Source organism: Dromaius novaehollandiae, chromosome W, assembly GCF_036370855.1.
Source record: "Dromaius novaehollandiae isolate bDroNov1 chromosome W, bDroNov1.hap1, whole genome shotgun sequence".
Lineage (NCBI taxonomy): Eukaryota > Metazoa > Chordata > Aves > Casuariiformes > Dromaiidae > Dromaius > Dromaius novaehollandiae.
Window position 1 is genome coordinate 35,886,465 of NC_088130.1, and position 18,926 is coordinate 35,905,390.

The 18,926-nt window shown below is 33.7% G+C and overlaps 1 protein-coding gene across 9 annotated transcripts in view; it reads left to right on the top strand.

Moving 5' to 3' along the window:
• LOC112980273 (uncharacterized protein KIAA0825) overlaps positions 1 to 18,926 on the top strand; it is a 251,439-nt gene that overhangs the window by 99,900 nt on the left and 132,613 nt on the right. For all 9 annotated transcript variants that reach the window (XR_010385523.1, XM_064499842.1, XM_064499841.1 and 6 more), the window contains 4 exons: positions 1,433 to 1,546; positions 8,138 to 8,277; positions 16,398 to 16,589; positions 18,562 to 18,795. Coding sequence is in view for 8 of the 9 variants with exons in the window: in XM_064499842.1 (XP_064355912.1) it covers positions 1,433 to 1,546; positions 8,138 to 8,277; positions 16,398 to 16,589; positions 18,562 to 18,795 (680 nt within the window). In the remaining variant the exon portion in view is untranslated. The remainder of the gene's footprint in view (positions 1 to 1,432; positions 1,547 to 8,137; positions 8,278 to 16,397; positions 16,590 to 18,561; positions 18,796 to 18,926) is intronic.

Here is an 18,926-nt window from a genome sequence, read left to right on the forward strand (position 1 = left end):
AAATTATGTATGTATAATTGTGAAAAACACTTAAAAGATAATTTTAAATAATTAAATGACAAAACACAAATGTGTTTTGCCATTCGCCATTGTGATAATGCACCCTATAAAGAAACAGGAGATTTTCCATTTTAGGTGAGGAAATCTTGAAGGCTGTGTTTCAGTTAGTTTCCATTCTATCTCCTGTTTTAAGTGTATCGATCTACTGTCACTGTTTCTATATCATGGGAGTGGCTTTTCTATGTCACGTAAAGATTCTGCTGTCCTGGGAAAATTCTCATCTCTCTTCCTGAGGTATTTTAAAATGCCCTTCTATTCTTACTGTAGTAGAAAGAATACGTAGTCACAATTGGGCTTTAATGAACTGCTCCAGAAAGGAAGCAAATATACTATAAATGGGTTCTATGAAAATGGGATTTTTAAAGGTATTTACTTTCTTTATATATCTTAAAGTCACAACCATGATGGATAAAGAAACAAACTTTGGGGGAGTGAAGTTGTTAAGATGAAAAATTCATGACCAAATAAGTTGAAAAATAACCTTCAAAAGCGATGCTAATTAATTATAGTCAACTGAAGATGGACATAAGGGACTATATGAGTTCTGCTGGAATTGTACTTGGTGTAAACGAGAGTGAAAAGAGGAGAGGCTAGGGGACATCCGTTTTTATCATGTTATTACATCCTAATGATTGCTACAGCATTGTAACAAATATTAATGCATTTATTATTCGTTATTGTTAAACAATAATTAGATGCATTAAGTAAATTATATAATCATTTATGTATGTAAATATAATGTAATTAATTAATTGAAGCAATAATTTTTATTATTATTTGTTTGGACATGACCTGATTTTTGCCTCTTGCATCCTTCAGAAAAGAGAGGTAATGGAGGAGTGGCTTTAAACTAGCTTATCTGATTCTTCACCAGTCCTTATGTTTGAAAACTGCAGACATTTCAACCACTAATTCTGTTCCTCACAATCCAGGGAAGGAGGAAAATCTCGTTCAGATTTTTTTGCCCAATTTAATCCAAAGTCTGTGTCTCCTTGCATGTCTTTTGTAAAAGATAAACTATTATCACTTCAAAAGATATTTTACTTTTGATTATGGTCAAAGTATTGATAACGTGATGCCTGTATTATGTAGAAAGAAAAGGAGAGCAGAAATGAGTGTTTAAAGAGTTACTTATTCAATACATTGTTGGTCATAGTTTGGAAACATGCTATATAAGAACAAAAAAAATGAAGAAAACTGTGCTTTAACTGTTCATTGACAGTGCTAGAAACTAAGCTGCAAAAAAGTGAAAGTAAGATATGAACTGACATTTTTAATACATTTGATCAATACCTTTACTTACATACATTTAATACTAGTGTTCTTAAGGAATTTTTAGTCTTTTATTTAATTCAGTTATTTGTTTTTTCAGGACATTTCTGAACAATTCTGGTGAACCTCTTTCTCAAGACTTTTCAAAAGAAATCTTCAATCATCCATTACACTGGTTATCTTGCATACCATCATCCTGCTCTTCCTTACTTAAGTGAGTATTAAAGTTGATTGTTGTAAGAGAAGGACCAGATAATCAATATCAGTCAAATACTGTTACGACATTTTGAAAATAATGTCTGAATAAATATCTAATTAATATTCTGGTGAAACAACATAGAAGGATTTTTTGAAATTCATTTCAAATTTCCTTAATCTTTGCACTTTAAGCATCTATAAGAAAGGTCACGGTGAAAGCAGTGCACTGTATATTTTTTGCCAGAATATTCATTATGTTTGATATTTGAATTATCTTCAAGGTTTTTTGCTTTAATGAAAGAATACGTAGCTCTTGACAATAATGTAGTTCATCACAGGTGCAGTTTTCAGAGATTATAATTAAAGGGGAGAAAAAGAATTTGAGTCTTTCTGTTTATGATTGCTGGTTGAAAAAAAAGGTTTGATATATAAATAACTCATTGAAAATATGCATCTTGATCATAGTTGATTTTTTTCAGAGATTACTGCATGATTAGAGGCAAAAGCTTAATTTCTCTTTCTGTGTCACTGCATATAATGACAAGCTACATATGAGACATATGCTACCAGCTGTGCTGTCATTCCCTTTCTAATTTTGAACCTGAAGCACTCCCACACCAGTGTCGATCCTCTCCTAACCCCTTCTCCTCCTCCTCCTCTCCAAAAGTTGTTTCCTGAGAGATTTTCACTTTCCACTTTCATAAGAAGCTGTGTTTGAGAGATTTGTTTTTGTGTTTTCTGAAAAAATATTTGTATATTTAAGAGGAATTCATTATCATATGAGTGTGACCTAATTGAAGACCGATGTGCTATGGATTTATGACCTCTTACCTTCATCATCTCCATCACAATAATATATTCTTTATGATTTTACCACTTACTACACAAAACATCCTGTTTCCTTTCCACAGCCCTCACCTCCACTTCTTGTCAGCAATACTGTTATCTCCTTCTCTAGTGCCTCTGATATAGCCCCTGAGCAAGAGGTAATAAATGCTGTGACCAAGTCAGTTGTGTGTGCACTGATTGACCAATTTAAATGCCAAACAGAATGAATAACCGTTGAATTGAGACAGCATCCTTTTCCCTGCTAGAAATAGTAATTTAAATTTTTCTAAAGCTTAGAACATCCTGTGTTTGTGGTATCTCTACCTCACAATCAAATTTCAATGAAATTTGTCAGTGGTTTTATAAGGTAGGCATGGGTGGAGAGAAAGGGCAGGAGAAAGGGGAAGACCAGAGAGGGAAGGACTGCACAATCACTTAGGAAGGGATCTACTCTATTTCTTAGGAAATTTATGCTTCATTAAGGACTCACTATTAGGGAAGGTGATGAGAGTTTTTGAGCTTTTTGATCCCCTCATTCAAGGGCAGTACTCAGAATTTAAATTAGGCTGTGAATTATGAGTTTTGGAAGATGACTTTCCTGACAAGTACTCTCTGCACAGAAGTATGTAAAGAAAATGCTGTTACCATTTCAGTCACTGACTGAATACTCTTTTCTGAAGTGGAATTAAGATTTTATGGATGCTATTTAGACAGTTTTGTCTCGAATAAATAGCAGAAGCTATTCCAGTACTATTTAGTACTGACATATTTTCACTGGATGGAAGGAAGTTGAGAAAATATATATGTATCTTCCTGGCCACCAAAGTAGTGACTTTATTATCAGATTTATATGGGAAAAATGTGAAATAAATGAGAAAGCACATCCCAGAGGTAATACAGCTAGTGTGCCTGTGCAATGACATTCCATGTATATATAAAGCCATCTGTACTGTCCTGGTGATAATGAGTGAACTACATTATTAAAATATTTAATATCCTCTTTCAACAATATAACTTTTAGCTGTTCAGAAAAATCAGTTAAAGAACCTGTGTATTAAAGAAGTAATGTAACTTGAGGCACATATTCTGAGGTGTCACAATTTCATTATCAATATTTTATACGGTGTATTTATGTTATGGAAGCTTTTCCTTTTTTTCAAGTATTATATTTAGAATATTAGAAAGAGAGGTTATTTTTAAGCATTGCAGAAAGTTGTTTGGTCAGAGGATCCTAATCTTCCTAGATCATTTTATGCTTTTACTTTCTATACTTAATAAAATATGATTATGTTTACTGTCCATAACTAAATTGAGAGCGCATTCCATTGTAAAGGTCCTAGCTGAGGGTGCCTAATTTCTAACTTAATTCTGAAGACACTAACTCAGTGTAACTATTTTATGTATTTGCTCTTTTTAAGCTTGTAGATTTGCCTTGATATTTCAAGAGAAACTTTTGCTAGTCTCTGAAATTATTTTGGTTACAAATTTATTATGCAACCTGTTTTATTACATTATTTCTGGTGCCTGGATAAGGCTATAGTCTGTTTTATCTATTTGATTTAAACATCTTTGTCACTGTTGTTTAAAATGAATGAGAGTTAACTTTCATTTGTCTTATAAAATGTTGAATTTATCATTTTATTTTTTTTTATCTTGGATACAGGTAAAATAAATGGTTGCCTTTCAAAATAAATAAGTATTGGTTATAATTTATGTTAATATTTGTTTAGTGGTTGCTTTGATTCATTCTTTTCTTTATTTGGGGTTTATAATCATACCTTTTGAAAATCAGAGTTCCGCTTTTTTCTCCTGCTGTATAAAACTGAACATTTATATGTGTGATATTTATATGTACTTCACCTTTTGTCACTTTTTATGAGGCTAGTCTTATTTTCACTAGTACTGAGCTACAAGGATGAGAGAACATATGCCTCTCCATATGCACGTTACAAAACTTCTCAGTGCATTTATTGGTGCTAGCTTCATGGCTGTAGGGAATGTCTGCTATATTTTATTTTTCCTCTGAGTGAGTCACACCATTGTACATTTCAATTTGCAAGAGGCTTAAAGAGCCAAGAACTGGTGTATATTACAACATGATAACTTCCCATCTGGTCAATGACAGACGAGTTCTATTTCAACTCAAATATTCTAAAAATGGCATTTATTTCTAAAGTCATTTCAAATATTATCCTTCATATATCTAATTGACCAAGCTTGTCCCTTTTCTTATATTTTGAAGGCAATGAATGACCTTATTAGACATGAGAGCATGTGGAATTCAAGCAAGAAGATAAATACAGTGAAACTGGCTCATATAATTTAAGTGAATTAGTGAAATGTTGAATTTACAAATGTTACATAGACAAATGTTGAGTTTGATCTCCTCCAGATCACTAAATCTATTGATCTCAGTACTATTACCAGTTTGAATTTAAACTTCAATTGTTAACTACTAATTAAGTCTTGACATACATTAGAGTTTATGGATTTATAACTAATCTTTAACATATAGACTATAAAATAAAAACTATTAAGAATGTAAAGCATTAATATTTAAAGTTTGATCATACTATAGATTTTAAATATGGAAATGTTATTTTGGCTGCAAGTTCATTCAAGATTTAAAAGTATACATGTATATATTTTTTTCATAAATATTATTAGAATCTAGTATGTGCTCATACATGAAAATGTCATTGTTGAGACATTGCTACACTGTTGGGAATTACTAAAAAAAGATGTACGTGATTTTTCATGGCACTTACATTGCTTATCCACTCAGGCATTTGCCTCACTATTACAATGCCACATGCCAAGGTGAATAAACTGCTCCTCTACTAAGAGACCTATTACAATCTTAACTGTGAAGTTTTGGCATAATACTGTGATGTGAAGGCGCTGATGGGAAAGGAAGTTGTGGAAGTTCTGTATTCTTAGGTTGCCTCAAGGTTGCCCTGCAGTAGCCCTGGCATACTATTTTTTTGGTAATGGAAATACATATGTGAAGGACTAAACAAGAGCACTATGTCAGGTGGTGTTTTCATTTCCAGGCATTGTAGGTTTGTATTAGGTGTACTATCTGTATGGATACCTTAATGGAACAGCAAAGTTTTTGTGCAGTTTTTTCTCAGTTCTGTGGGAGTTTTTTGTTTTGTTTTGTTTTACTGCATGTGTGCAGAGGCAGGTTGTGGCACACTTGGCAGAGTCAGATGGTCCTAGATATGTGGAACATAACAGAAGTTTCCTTCCATTAGAACAACCACATGAACCCATTTTAGTTCTGTTCCAATGGCTGCATATAAATGGCACATAAAGTTTATGTGCAGACGCATATAAATCCTTCTCTAGTCTGACAGGAAAATGCATCTCCTGACGAAGGAGGCTTTAACTGATACTGAAGGTGTTATGTGTGTGCTGGCAGATAAACTTTATGCCTGTATAGTTTATGCGTCAGTGCATATGTAGTTTTTACACTGATGCATGTAAAATTTATGTGCATAAAGTTTACATATGCAGTGCATAAACTTTCAATGTTAGCAACTATTGTTGCATAAACTTGTAGCCAAATGAATAAATATAATAGCTAAACATCAAGTGAAACTTAATTTAAGAACCCTCAATCTTTTATATAAATATAAAATTACTTTATATGTCAGTTGGTAATGAGGAATTAGGCTTTCAAGGAAAAATTTTACTCACAACCCAGTTTTGAAAACCCTTATTAAAAATGTCTCAAGAAAAATAAAGTAATAAATACAACATCCATAAAAACATTCCTTTGCAAAATTTCACATCAGGAAAACATTTAATTTCGAGGGGAAAGTATGTTTTTATGTATCATTTTAGCAAGCTTTAGAGCACATCGTTAACTTACAGCATCACTGTTATAACCTTGTATAATAAAATCAGTAGTTGGCACTTGGAAAAAAATTAAATTTGTATATTCAAACACAAATAACTTTCAGTGATTTGACTTTTTAAATTGCTATTTGTAAACTTTTGTATAAAGAAGTCTATTTTTCAAGACAAGCTAAAAATCATTTTTCATTGATTCTTTTATTGATTAAGGAGTTATTTGTCTATGGTGCCATTTTTTCATCCCGTCTGGAAAACTCAAATATAGGGACCTTTAGAGAAGGCTGAAGATTTCCTTTATTCTACAGAAAAAATACTGAATATTCCCCAGAAGTAATACCTGGGCAATAAAAGTCAAATTGCAAAGGCTATTCTGGTTCTTTATCTTATTCCCAAAGCAATGCCAGAATTTTTATTTTCTTCTGAGTGGCAATAGAAGGAAGAGCAATATGCCAACCCATTTTACCATGGGCGTTTCTTTCATCCTTCCCTGCTTCCTCTCAAAGGTGAGACATGGAGGTGTTAATAATGTGAGTGAAAGATGACCTGTCGTCATTTGGCCTCTGGGAAAATTATACTGGAAAAATCATCCCCCATCATAGGGGGAAATTTCTCCATTTCTCCTTGCAGGATCCTTGCAGGCAGAGTCTAAAGACCTGATTTTAGAAGTCCATTTGATTAGACAACTAAAATTGAGAGGATCCCTTTCCCCTGAGATCCTTTTCCCGGGGAAAAACCTGCACTTTCTGAGAGCATTTTTTAGTGGCTACTCTTTTTTTTTTTTTTTTTTTTTTTTTTTTCTTCACTGCTTTGATATGAGACTGACTCCCCTCTGTGTTAGTGGGCTGGGAAATGTACATTAACATCACTGCAGCTTGCAGATCTTCTGCTCAACAAGTATAGAAGCGATAGAAGCGGGATACTGTAGGGGACAGAGGAACTGATGGTCTCCGCTTTGCCATCAGCAGCAGACTTACCCCATGCAGTTCCATGCAGAGAGGTAACTTGGGGGTTACTACACACTTTTATGTCCCAGGGGTTGTCAAAGAAACAGGTGGAGGGCATATGAGAAGGCAAGTATGCAATGAGAGGAGCAGCTGGGTGGGATGTGGAGCTTTTCAGATGGCAGAAGAGCAGCAAGGAGGGGCAGGGATAAGAACTCCAATCCCAGAGAGGCTTCTTACTGAGCTCAGGAAAGATTTTGTAAAACTGAAATAAAAACTCATCATTTTGATTATGCCGGTTTGAGTCTTGCTGCTAGTGTTGGATAATTGGCTGAGCTCAGAGGAAGGCCTGGAATATTTCTGTTTGGAAACTTCACCCTTTGCAAAACATGAAAATAGAAAACAAAGAACAAACAACTATTTCCTTAAACTAATGAGTTCATACCACGCTTTCTCATGCCTCACTGCAGGCAAAGCAGCGTCCCAATGAATCTAGTATTTCAGGCAGATTTTTCAGGACACATAAGAACTGTTTAACTTTGTGCAGTTCTTGCAGCCTCTTTGAGACTTCTCCCTGTTTTGTTATTTATCAGCTTCATATACTTCATTCAGGACATTTCAGAGCTCTTACTAAACAATTAATGTAACAGTGAACTGAAAAATAAGATCCTCAAATTTATTCAGGCACAGAAAAACCCTTTTTGCCTCATGGAACAACATGGCTCCATGAAAGATGTGAGGTTACTTTGTATCAGTTATAACTTTGGCAGACTACCAAATGTTAATTTGCTTTTAGCTAGTTGAGATTAAATGTAATTCCTTCCCTGAGCTGCCTTAAAGTAAGCAAGCATGAAAGCATTTTCAGAGTAATCTGGGAGGAATTGACATTTAAAGGAGTTAGCATTACATCTGCACTTTAAGGATATTAATTTCATAGATAAATTAACTACATTTTTCTCTGTCTTTCATTTTGAAAGGACTCCATCAGTCAGAGAAATGGCAGCCCAGGGTCAGCTGAAACTGCTCTTATCCCAACCATACTGTAATTTGAACTTGCTTTTGGAAATATTGCTACATCATGATTGTCTCTTAGTGAGAATTTTACTGAGGAGTTCAAGTAAGTATTTATACTGTTTATTCTTGTAGTGATATCAGTGAGAAACACAAATTCATTTTTAACTACTTAAATATTGAGGGAAGTCTGTCAGCCATTACTGGGTATCAGCCATTCAGTTAGCAGTAGGACAGTTCTTGAAAAGGAAAAAAGAAAGATTTATCACTTTTTAACGAGAAAATTTTGCAGTCAATCTGTGAGCATTCATAGTTTGAGAACAGACAACACTTTAATAAAATATTCTCCTCTCATAAATGCAAAAGTCTAAATGAATTTGAACTTAATAGAGCTTTGATACCACAACTGCTCTACATAGAATATTGATTCACACTTTTAAAAATCTAAAAGATCACTTTCAAAATTACATTTCAACACTGAAAAGTTTCATAGAGATTTTGCTTAAATTATTTATATGTTTGTTGCTGCAGGCATTCTGGAAGTACGTTTGTGTGCTTCCTCACATTAATACTCCTAAGATTAATGTCTTTATGAAAGAAGAACAAATAGAAGAATGGTTCTACAAGGTTCTCTTTTTATTCTGCTAACCCTGTGTTTGAAACAAACTCTATTATCACATCTTTCCTTTTAATAGTTTTCAAATGAAGTGACCAGATTGTTGAAAAGTTAATGGTATAATCACCTGTTTGACATAATTTTTTAGCAGTATTGAATGAGAGTCTCCATTTCTATCTTTCTGTACCGAAGGAATACTCACTACTTATCAAACAAACTATTAGGTCCACATAATATTAAATAATTTAATTCTGTCATTTTAAAATGGTCTAACATTTGTCAGGGGTACAACATTGCTTCAACTTCTGTCATGCATCTTATTGAGAGCTGCACTGCATTCATTCACTTACCTATTCAAATACCTGTCATCTTTTACAAAGACTGACAAATGTTCGATCAGGATCATATTCTTACCCTAGTGTTATCCAGCATTGAATTTTACTAACTGCTTAAATTATCACAAGGATGAAGTGACAGAATGTATTAATCTATTGACTGACCAACCCCTTGAGCTTCAGGGAAATACATGCTACTTTGAGTTAGAAATTATGCTCTTTACAGAGATGGTATTAACGTAGCTACAATATTGATATGAATAAACTTTCACTTTATATAAAAGTTGAAACTTCCAATCATGTGTCTTTTAGATTCATTTTGATGGGATTAATTAGCTAATGGTAAAATAATTGTATTCTTTATATCATTAATTTGGTAGAAAATAGAACTTTAAATTATATAAAAAGTATATTATATGGATCAATACAATACATTTATCAAACAGCATTGCCTACATGCAGCTTTACTTACGCTAGATAAGCTAAAATATTTTTGATAATGTGAGCTCTTTTATATAATAGTACAAGAAAAGTTGCACTAATAAGCTATACTTAGCAATAGCAATGACAGTTTTGGATTCTTTTGTTCAGCAGGATAAAACACTTCCAGAAATTCAGAATCTGTACTCATCAACAGTAAAACTTTGTAATGTGTACAATCCTGTGTAAAAACAGATAAAAAGAGAGTTCACTGTAGGTTTTGAGTGAATTGCCCTACTGATAACAAAACTGCCCAGTATTTAACTAAATGATAAAGAAAAATGTAAGAAGGCTTTTCCTATTTAAAAAATTCTTTTCTTTTCTTCTCCCTTTCAAAATAATGCCAGTAGGCATTAATTCTTTTTAAAAGGGTACTTATATGCAGATGTTTTTAGTTAGCAATTGTGATTATTTGTATTGTGGCAAAACTTTGCGATACTTATAGTGGATATCACACAAACGCATTTAATTTTATTGTGCTCCAGTTGTTCTCACATTGTCATGGTTCTCGTACGATCTCATGGTGAATGTCAGAAACGAGGAATTTTTCCCATCATAGTAGGGAGTACCGCTGGGATTAACAAAGCTGTCTCAGTAGAAAGAGCATTTTGAGGACTGCACATACACATGATTTATTAGAGCTAAATCCTATTGTATGATATATGTTTATCATATTTGGTGAAGCTATTAAAACTCCATGTCTGTAAATATAAGCTATCATTAAAAAAATTCAGGTTTTTTATTCTCATGATTGTGTAGAAAAACTTAAAAAAATAAAATAAAATAAAGATTGGTCTAGTACCAATTTAACTGAATTTGGATTTAAAGTTAAGACCAAAAAAAGCCCTTTAAGGGATACCATGGAACTTGAAATATTTTTAATAGCAGTGCACAAAGGGAATAGTAATGGTGAAGACGAAGACTAATTATGAACTTGCCATGACTCTAGTAAGACTAGTTCTATAGCATATACTTATGAAACAAAAGGTTATTCTAAATTGATTCATTGTATTTTTCTAAGAGATACAGATTTAGTTTACAACATTGCAAGTTGTTAATAGTAGTAGAAGTAAGGGAAATAGTTCAAGTAAATGCTGGCAGTTTGAAGAGAATGAACACGCAAAAATAACATAAAATTAAAGTTAACCAGGATAAAATTTCACAAATGCTTAAGAAGCCTGTCTTTCCAGTTCAGGAGTAGAAAAGACCCAAGCTTAAGTGACAAACTTTGGACATACCTCTCACCTCAAAGTTTTTTATCTAAGTCTGCAAAGGGAGGTGACAAGATTTGGACTTTTGTCAATTTATGTGCAATATGATGTATGAAATGTACAGAAAAAGCAAAATCCTCCTCAAATATAAAATTATTAGAGCAAACATATAAGTCATAAAACAGGTGAACCAAAACTGAACCACTTACTTGTCTCAAGTGAGTAAAGCAACTGGGGAAAACACACTTTTAAAAAAAAAGGTTGGACAATTTCTCAGACCTCTGTAACTTAAACTAGAATTCTAGATAATCTAGGTATATTGAATTACAAGCAACAAATAGAGGAATAAAGAAAGGTTTTCTTACATGAGTTATTGAATCCAACAGATGCTGATTTGGAAAAAGGAAGGATGAAAAAGACCTTCTGCCAGACTTGCTCTAAATGCGCAACATGTCAGCAGAACAATCTATGGCTTCTCATTTGAGAGTCTTTTTTACCAGGAACTATTCTTCACATAATAAAGCAAAAAGTAGTAGCTATACTGAACTACACTGGCCCAGCACAGGATCAATACCAAGGGGAACCTATTCAGTCAACAGCCACCTCACCGTTTACCAATAGTAGATAAGAAGGAGGTCACTGAGAAATCATCAACAAGGCGCATCCAAGGCCTTCAGTTAGTCCTTAGTCCTCCGTCATACTTTTGTTTAAGAAGAAGAGATAATAGAACCAGATTAATTGTGGATAATAGAAAATGAAATGAAGCCCCTTTAAAGAATTCTTATTCATTATGATGAATACATGAGACTTCAGTTGTTTCAGGGATTTAACTTATTTTTTTACATTCATCTTTAAAAGTGAATACTGTCGTGTGGAAGTAGACTGGAAGAAAACTGTTTTCACAGCAGAACAAGGCCTTTGGCAGTTTAACTGAATATTTTTGGCTTGCACAATGCATATTTGAGAGACTGATGGAAAAGGCTATCATATAGCCTGTATAGTTGCACCTAGATGATATCCTAGTCCTTGCTAAAACTTTGAAACAAGAACTGATAGTGACATTTGCAGGTGTTCTGTGATAAGTTTAAGGCTGCCAATATGAAACTGAACCCAAAGAAATGTGAGTTGTTTCAAAAAGTACACACGTAATCAGTTGGGGGAGGGAGTTTCCATTAAGAAACAAATATGCCATGCAGTACCAACCAACTCGCTAGATACTAACAGATATGAAGAGTTTTCTAAGACTGTGCTTCTATAAACCAATTTCTGCCAAGAGGAAACAACTTGATAATATATTGTGTGGAAAGAAAGGAATTCTTTTTTGTCTACCTCTATTCTGTGCCTCTTCTGAGCAGCTCTTTACCCGCCATAGCATCTTACGGTAAATGGCACTGATTTTCTGTAAATTGCCTAATGTAAGAGTACAAGGTGGTAACTTTACAAGCTGACCTTGCTTATGACTCAGACAGAACTTTTAGTGACAGTGGTGGGTTATTACAGAAGAAAATGTTCATTCTATAAATAATTTTTTGTCTCCATAAAGAACTTCTGTCATTGGTTAAATGTGTAGAGCAATTTTAAAACTTTTGTTTAAGGTACTTGAGGCTAATTATTTTTGTGCTTCCTTGTAAAAACTCCTTGGATTCAGGAATCCTGAGACACAACCTGCCAGGCTGAAAAAAGTGCTAGTCCCATGGTTCAGGCAGACAGTTTTGGGAAAATGTGGTCATGCAGGTTTTTTGTTGAGACAAAGCTCAGGCCATTAATATGCAACACTGTCCCCCTTTGAAGAGCAAAAAATTAATTTCTTGGAGGAATTTATATGCTTATGAAGAGATGGCTGTCTCCTCCAGATGTTTCTAGATCATCCACTATTAGGCTAAATACAGGCTTGCTAGAATAGACTCTAGAACACCTGAAAGTTTTCCTAGCTTCTTCATGATATCAAACTCTATAATGATAGCTGAACATCATAAGATTAGAAAATGATTTTGAAGGCAGTTTCTCCTCAAAATACCAGCCTGACCAAAACTTTTGTTGATACCGTACTTGCATAACCAATGCGGTAAAATGATAGAAGGGTTTACTGGAATGTTATAGTTCTAGCTGGAAGAACAATGGCAAAGGGACCTTAATCAGACATCCTGTTCCTTTCAATGACTTGCCAGTGATGACCTAAAGAAAGGAGTAAGCAGTTTTAATGGAATTTTTGAAGTATCAAGTAGGAATATCTGTTTGGACTGTAATTGAGCCTTGACAAAAAATCACTAGTGTCTGTTGATAAAATGTGAAGATAGTCTTTGATAAATTATAAGACATGATCATATGGACAGTTTTTCAAAGTAAAGACCTAGCCAGTTCTGTTAGGAACCTCTTCATACAGTAGAGCTGTAAAATGAATGTAATTTAAGAGCGTGACCTGTTCAGTATCAATCCCAATAAGTGGAGTAATACAAAACATAATGTGGCCATAGGCCTAAATTCAATATTGTCCCATCAAATTTTGGCTATCAGAATGCCAGGATTTCAGCATATTACCCATTAAAAGCAAAGCTGGAGGGATTATGATAGTGATGATTTTTCTATTTGACCCAGGTAGACAGATTTCACAGAAGCAATTAACCTAGGGATTCATTAATGGAAGCTTCTTCCCAGATGGTTGAAAAGAAATTGTTCAGGGAGAAAAAAATTCTAAAGGAGGTTGAATGAGAGTAAAATAGTTTGGGATTAGTGATGTATACACAGAGTACTAGTTTGCTGATATGTTAATAATTAAGGTCAAATGATCTAAAGTTTGTTATATATTTCCTTCTGTCTTGTATTGGGTTTTTTATTTGTCACAAGCTTAGGATTCAATGGATTCATAGGTGGCAGCTAATATGGGGGATATTATAGTTTGGATTTTACTAAATCGAAAGGGGTGGGATTAAGATCCTCATTTCGTTCAAGATAGAAGTAATATGATCTTAAATTCCATTTTGGAATAAAAAACTAAAATAATAGACTTTCTGCCAAAATGAAGTCATTTTCAAAGTTACAATAGATTCTAGCTGTCAAGGCTGACTGGAGAATGATTGCATTGGAGAGGTGTGTCTCTATGGGAGACAAGTAAAATGATCTACCAGAACAGCTATAGAAAAGGAATAGGAAAAAAAAGCCAATGACAGAAGAAGCACTGAGAACATAGCTCAAAGAAGCAAGCAGCATGGAGTTCCTACTGAAAGAGGTTTGATCCTATAAATGATGAAAATACATCCTTTCTGCATTCTTTATATTCTCGTTGGCTGCTGTTATTTAAATTACCAAGAAAACAGAAGTTCGATGTTTTTTGCAAATAAAAGAACTGTATTAGAAATAACTTGTGTCCTCATCAGTTTCTTTTAAGATACATTTCATGACTAACCTGGTAGCAGATAGGAGCTGGATCAGTGTGATAATGTCAGCAGGTTACTGGCAGGTATTTCTATCAGTAGAAAAGAAATACGGATAAATTATGCTTGTAGTGCTGCCTCTTTCAAGAGGTGTTTTGAATATATAGCACCATCCAAAGAGATTAAGTGCATTATTTTGACATAGGAAGATTGCTTCATCATGACTAGTTAAAACGTAACTGTTAATTGCAAAATTCTCAAAATATCCAATTTTCTCACAAAGATACTTATTATTGTAATTATTATTATTAATAATAATGTGTATTTATTATGATATCCTTTCTGCATATGGTCTATGGGAATACCAAACAGCAAATTTTCTTTAACAGGTACCTAAGATACTTATATATCCATATTTATAGAAGTACTACTAAAACGAAAAAGAAGCATACCCTCTGAGCTACCTGTTGGAGTTTTAGCTTCACAGATTAGCTTTTGATACACAAATGTACTGAGTGGAAAAAAAGAGAAGTATATAGTGGGAAGCATCAGTGGGCAATAAGTATCATGCCTGTCATATAAATACAGTTCTTACGTGATGATTAACAAGAAGTCTGTATTGGAATTCAAGCTAAGATGAATATTTAATGTTATGACAGGTAAGCTAATAAATGTTAAAGAAAAAATTTTAACGGAAGAGAAATCTACATATCTTTCTGTAGACTCCTAATTCAAAATATTTAACCAGCTATACAGATCAACTAGCTAAACCTTTAAACTATCTGACATTATCATGCCAGTTTTATCACTTAGAAGACTCAAGGGTGTTGCATTTCAGCTTGAGCTTTGAAGGGTCCTTATCCCTACAATAAGGGCAAAATTTATCTCATGGTGAAACAGGAAAAAGCTGATTAAAGCATGTATTTGTTGTTGTGTTTAGCCTCGGAATGTGTTTCAGTAGTAAGTGTACTTCTTGATTCCCAGAGATCTTTGCTTAAAAGTAAAATATTTGTATAGTTCATATGCTAGCTATAAGAAAATATATGTATAATCCTCCCCAGAAGTCTTTTATACTTCTTTCCATTTATCTGAAGTTATTTGTAATGGGAAAGTTATTAGTAAGGATATTAATAAATTTTGACTGAAACATACTCTGTGACACCATCATAAAGGAAAATTTAGGCTTACTTTCAAATCATAGACACCACTGGACAATGATAGATTTTGAAGGCCAGACGAACCACTAGAAACAAGCAGTCTAGGAATGTGGGCTCTCAGTCTTTCTCCCACACAGGTTGCTAAAGATATGGACAGCCAAAGTGGCAGAAAAGAATGATATTTCAAGCAGAATTGTATCTAATTCAGTCTTCTAAAAACTTTCAGTTTTTTAAACTAGAAATTTAAATGAAAAAGTATTCTACTAGTTCTGCCTCTGGTCATTTGTTATGATCATTAACATCAGAAGTGTATTCCAGAAATATACAGGAAGTTGAGGTCTTTGACATTAGCAAAAGTCAAAGCCATTGAGTTGCTTTGGTTTGAAGACAGGTTTAAACACATCATTATTCTTCGATTGAGAGATTGTTTTATAATTATTATGAAAAACATTTAGAAATATATGTTATGTAAGTAAATATCAATCACATTTACCAAAAACATTAGTTATCTTTAAAAACATAAGTGGCTGTAGCTTACCAGGGCTCAGACTTTGTTTTGGGCAGCTGACTTCTTAATTTCTGCTTATACTGAAAAACAAATCCAACCAATTTTGGGGAGTATGCAGCTGCTACTTTATTTGATTTTATACATCCAACTTTATTTCCGTTATTTCATGTTACTAATATATTGATAAGAAGATTTAAGCATATGGTAACTTTTTGATTGTGATTCTACAGAAATAGTAGAGTTTCATCTGATTAATATTTAATAAATAATCAAATTCAAATTATATGCTGAATGTATTTTGAATTAAAATAGGCATATTCCATAGTTTGTAAACATACTTGAGGAGCTTTTGAATGGCCATATATAATTCAGGAAGACAGTCAAAAGTCATTGTGCAGAACAAGATCAGATTTCAGTATCTGTAAGTATTATTGTTCTTTGAAATATTATTCAGATACAGTTTTCAGTTTGTTTTGATTAATACTGCCTATTACTATGACTCGAATTACTTGGAAATTATGATAACCATGGTTTTTCTTATTTTCAAGGAAATGAAGTGTCGAATTGCAATGAACAAAGTTCTTTCTTAGAGCAGAAAACAGATAACAAAGAGCCTACTCTGATTGAAGCCATCTTCACAATATTGTCTTACTGTATTTTATCGCCCAAATCACTTGGCATTGCTTTTGAGACCTACATGGAAAAGGAGCATCTGTGGGATTGCTTATGTAATATGACAGGTATTTAATTTATTAATACATATTTTAAATCTGATGTTAAACCTCATTACTTTTCAGGCAGGTGCTGCATATTATTTTTACTTTAATAAGTTAGATGAAATGATAGTATGTTACCTCAGAAGTATGTTATAACTGAAGTGTTTAGAGCAATCAGAACACTACAGGCATGGTGTAAATTTTGAAGAATAAAGTAAAGGTTATAGAACAGTGTGGTAGACCAGAAGTCTGATTTCCCTAAGTGTCTATCTTACCAGCAGGTTTGCAGCAGATAATTTCTGTAGCTCATCCGTGCATATAGGTTCTTTGTCTCTGTGCAGTTAAGAGCTCCAGACCTTTACCAGTATTTTTAAGTGGGAAATGATTGAAGGAAAGTGGAGGGGAAAAAAAAAAAAAAAAAAAAAAAAAAAAAAAAAAAAAAAAGAAGGAAGGACTCCTATTGAGGGAGAAATAGTCTGATGGGCTTATAGACTCTGCTGCCATCAGGCAGGCAGACTCCTAATTTTCCATGGAGATGGAGAGCCCCCCTCATGATTATAGTGAATAATGCTGCCCTCCAAAGAAAAGTGGGATTCAACCTGAAAAGGGAAGTGAGGTTTGGATAAATGATCCAAAATATGGGCAAGCTGAAGAGAAAAGAGGGGAAGAAAAGTGGGAGAAAGTATGAGGGATAATAGGAGTATGAAAATCACAAAATAGAAGTTAACGGTGGTCAAAATGTTCACATATTCCTCAGAGGAAAAAAGATTGATTACAAAGAGTAGAAGTCTAAGGCAAAAGAGGAAGAAAAATATAGAAATATTTTATAGAAAGCTTAAGAAAAAACACACAGAGTAGTATAAAACTTGGACCAGTACAGACAAGCAAAAGTTAGGAGGACCTTAGTGAGAAACCTGTTGAAAAATATCTCTGTGTCCTGCCTGACAACTGCTGCTCTATTGCTTTTCTTTTTTGACGTTCATTGAAAATGTCTTGATTGTTCTGAGGGACAATTTTTCTCAGATGTGTACTATGTTCTACAGTTGCCTTTCCCTTAAGCTATTAAGGTCTCCTCCATAAAGCTTCCGTATTCTCCCCACCCTTTTTTTTCATTCGTTCTAAGCTTCTTTCAAAAACCAGTGTCTTCTTGCTTATTGATGGCTTACTTAAGTTCAAGATTCAGGTGAGCAACTGTGTTTTCTAGGAGTAAAAGATTAAAAGGAAAGTGTTCTAAAAGTAAAAGCTGTTGTTTAGCTGTTGTGATGGAAGACTGCTTCAGCATCTGTCTTCACTTGCACCATCAGCTTAACTTCTAGTGGAATTCTGTAGAGGAACTATGTTCTGCATGGCTTCAGGGCTACAGCATAATCCCTTCTTTCTGGAGAAAACAGTCAATTCTGTGTGATTTTAAGAAAGTGGGGAAGGTTGATACTCGTTCTAATGTTATTAACTGCATTTAAAATGTTCTATTTTCAACATGCAATCTCTGATAACAAGCTATGTTTCTGTTGATGACATTTTTATGCATTTTTCTTGCCAAAATATCCTTTTCCCTTTGTTGTTTTCTAATAAAACAGGTTGGTTAGCTAACAAATACAACTTTATTAGTACTATCAAAGACAAGGAGGTAAAGATAAATAGGTATATCTGCTTGCCTCATTAAAGTCTAACAAATAATAAATGTACCCCACATAAAAAGGAAGACATCAGTCTGATTGAGTTATGTTTTGAGAAGCATATTGTGTGGGGAAATAAGGAAGAAGAAGGAAATAAATGAAATTATCACTTTTTCCAGTATTGTATTAAGCTGTACATGCTACGTGATTTTTCTCTGTGCTATTTCTTTGATTTGTAACAGACCAACAGTCATGAGTAAGTTATTATGAACCATAATTTTGTTACTTTTCTTTCCATAAGGGTTCTAAAACACTTTTCTGAAACAGATGTACACAAATGTCTACGCTTACTGAATGTTTAATACTTTTTTCTCCTGAAGTTTCCAGCTGTGGTGACTCAGAGCCAGAGGTTATCAGATACTTGAAGATGACTTTGATTAATTCAGTTAAGGGTATAGTGAAGCAGATAATTTCTCTGATGCATTCGTGGGAGGCAACAGAAAACTATGGAACGTATCAGCACAAGCAAATAGTTCCTGAAAGTTTACTGAAAACAATTCCAAAGGAATGGAATTATACACCTCGGGAAATGAAGAGAAAAGAATCTGGGAAATGTAGGTGAAATTTATACTGTTATATAAATTTGTCATAAGAGCTTGTTATGCATTTGCTGAGTTCATACCAAAATTGAACAGGTAGGATTCATGAGTGTTACAATTTGACAATAAACAAAATTATTTCTGAA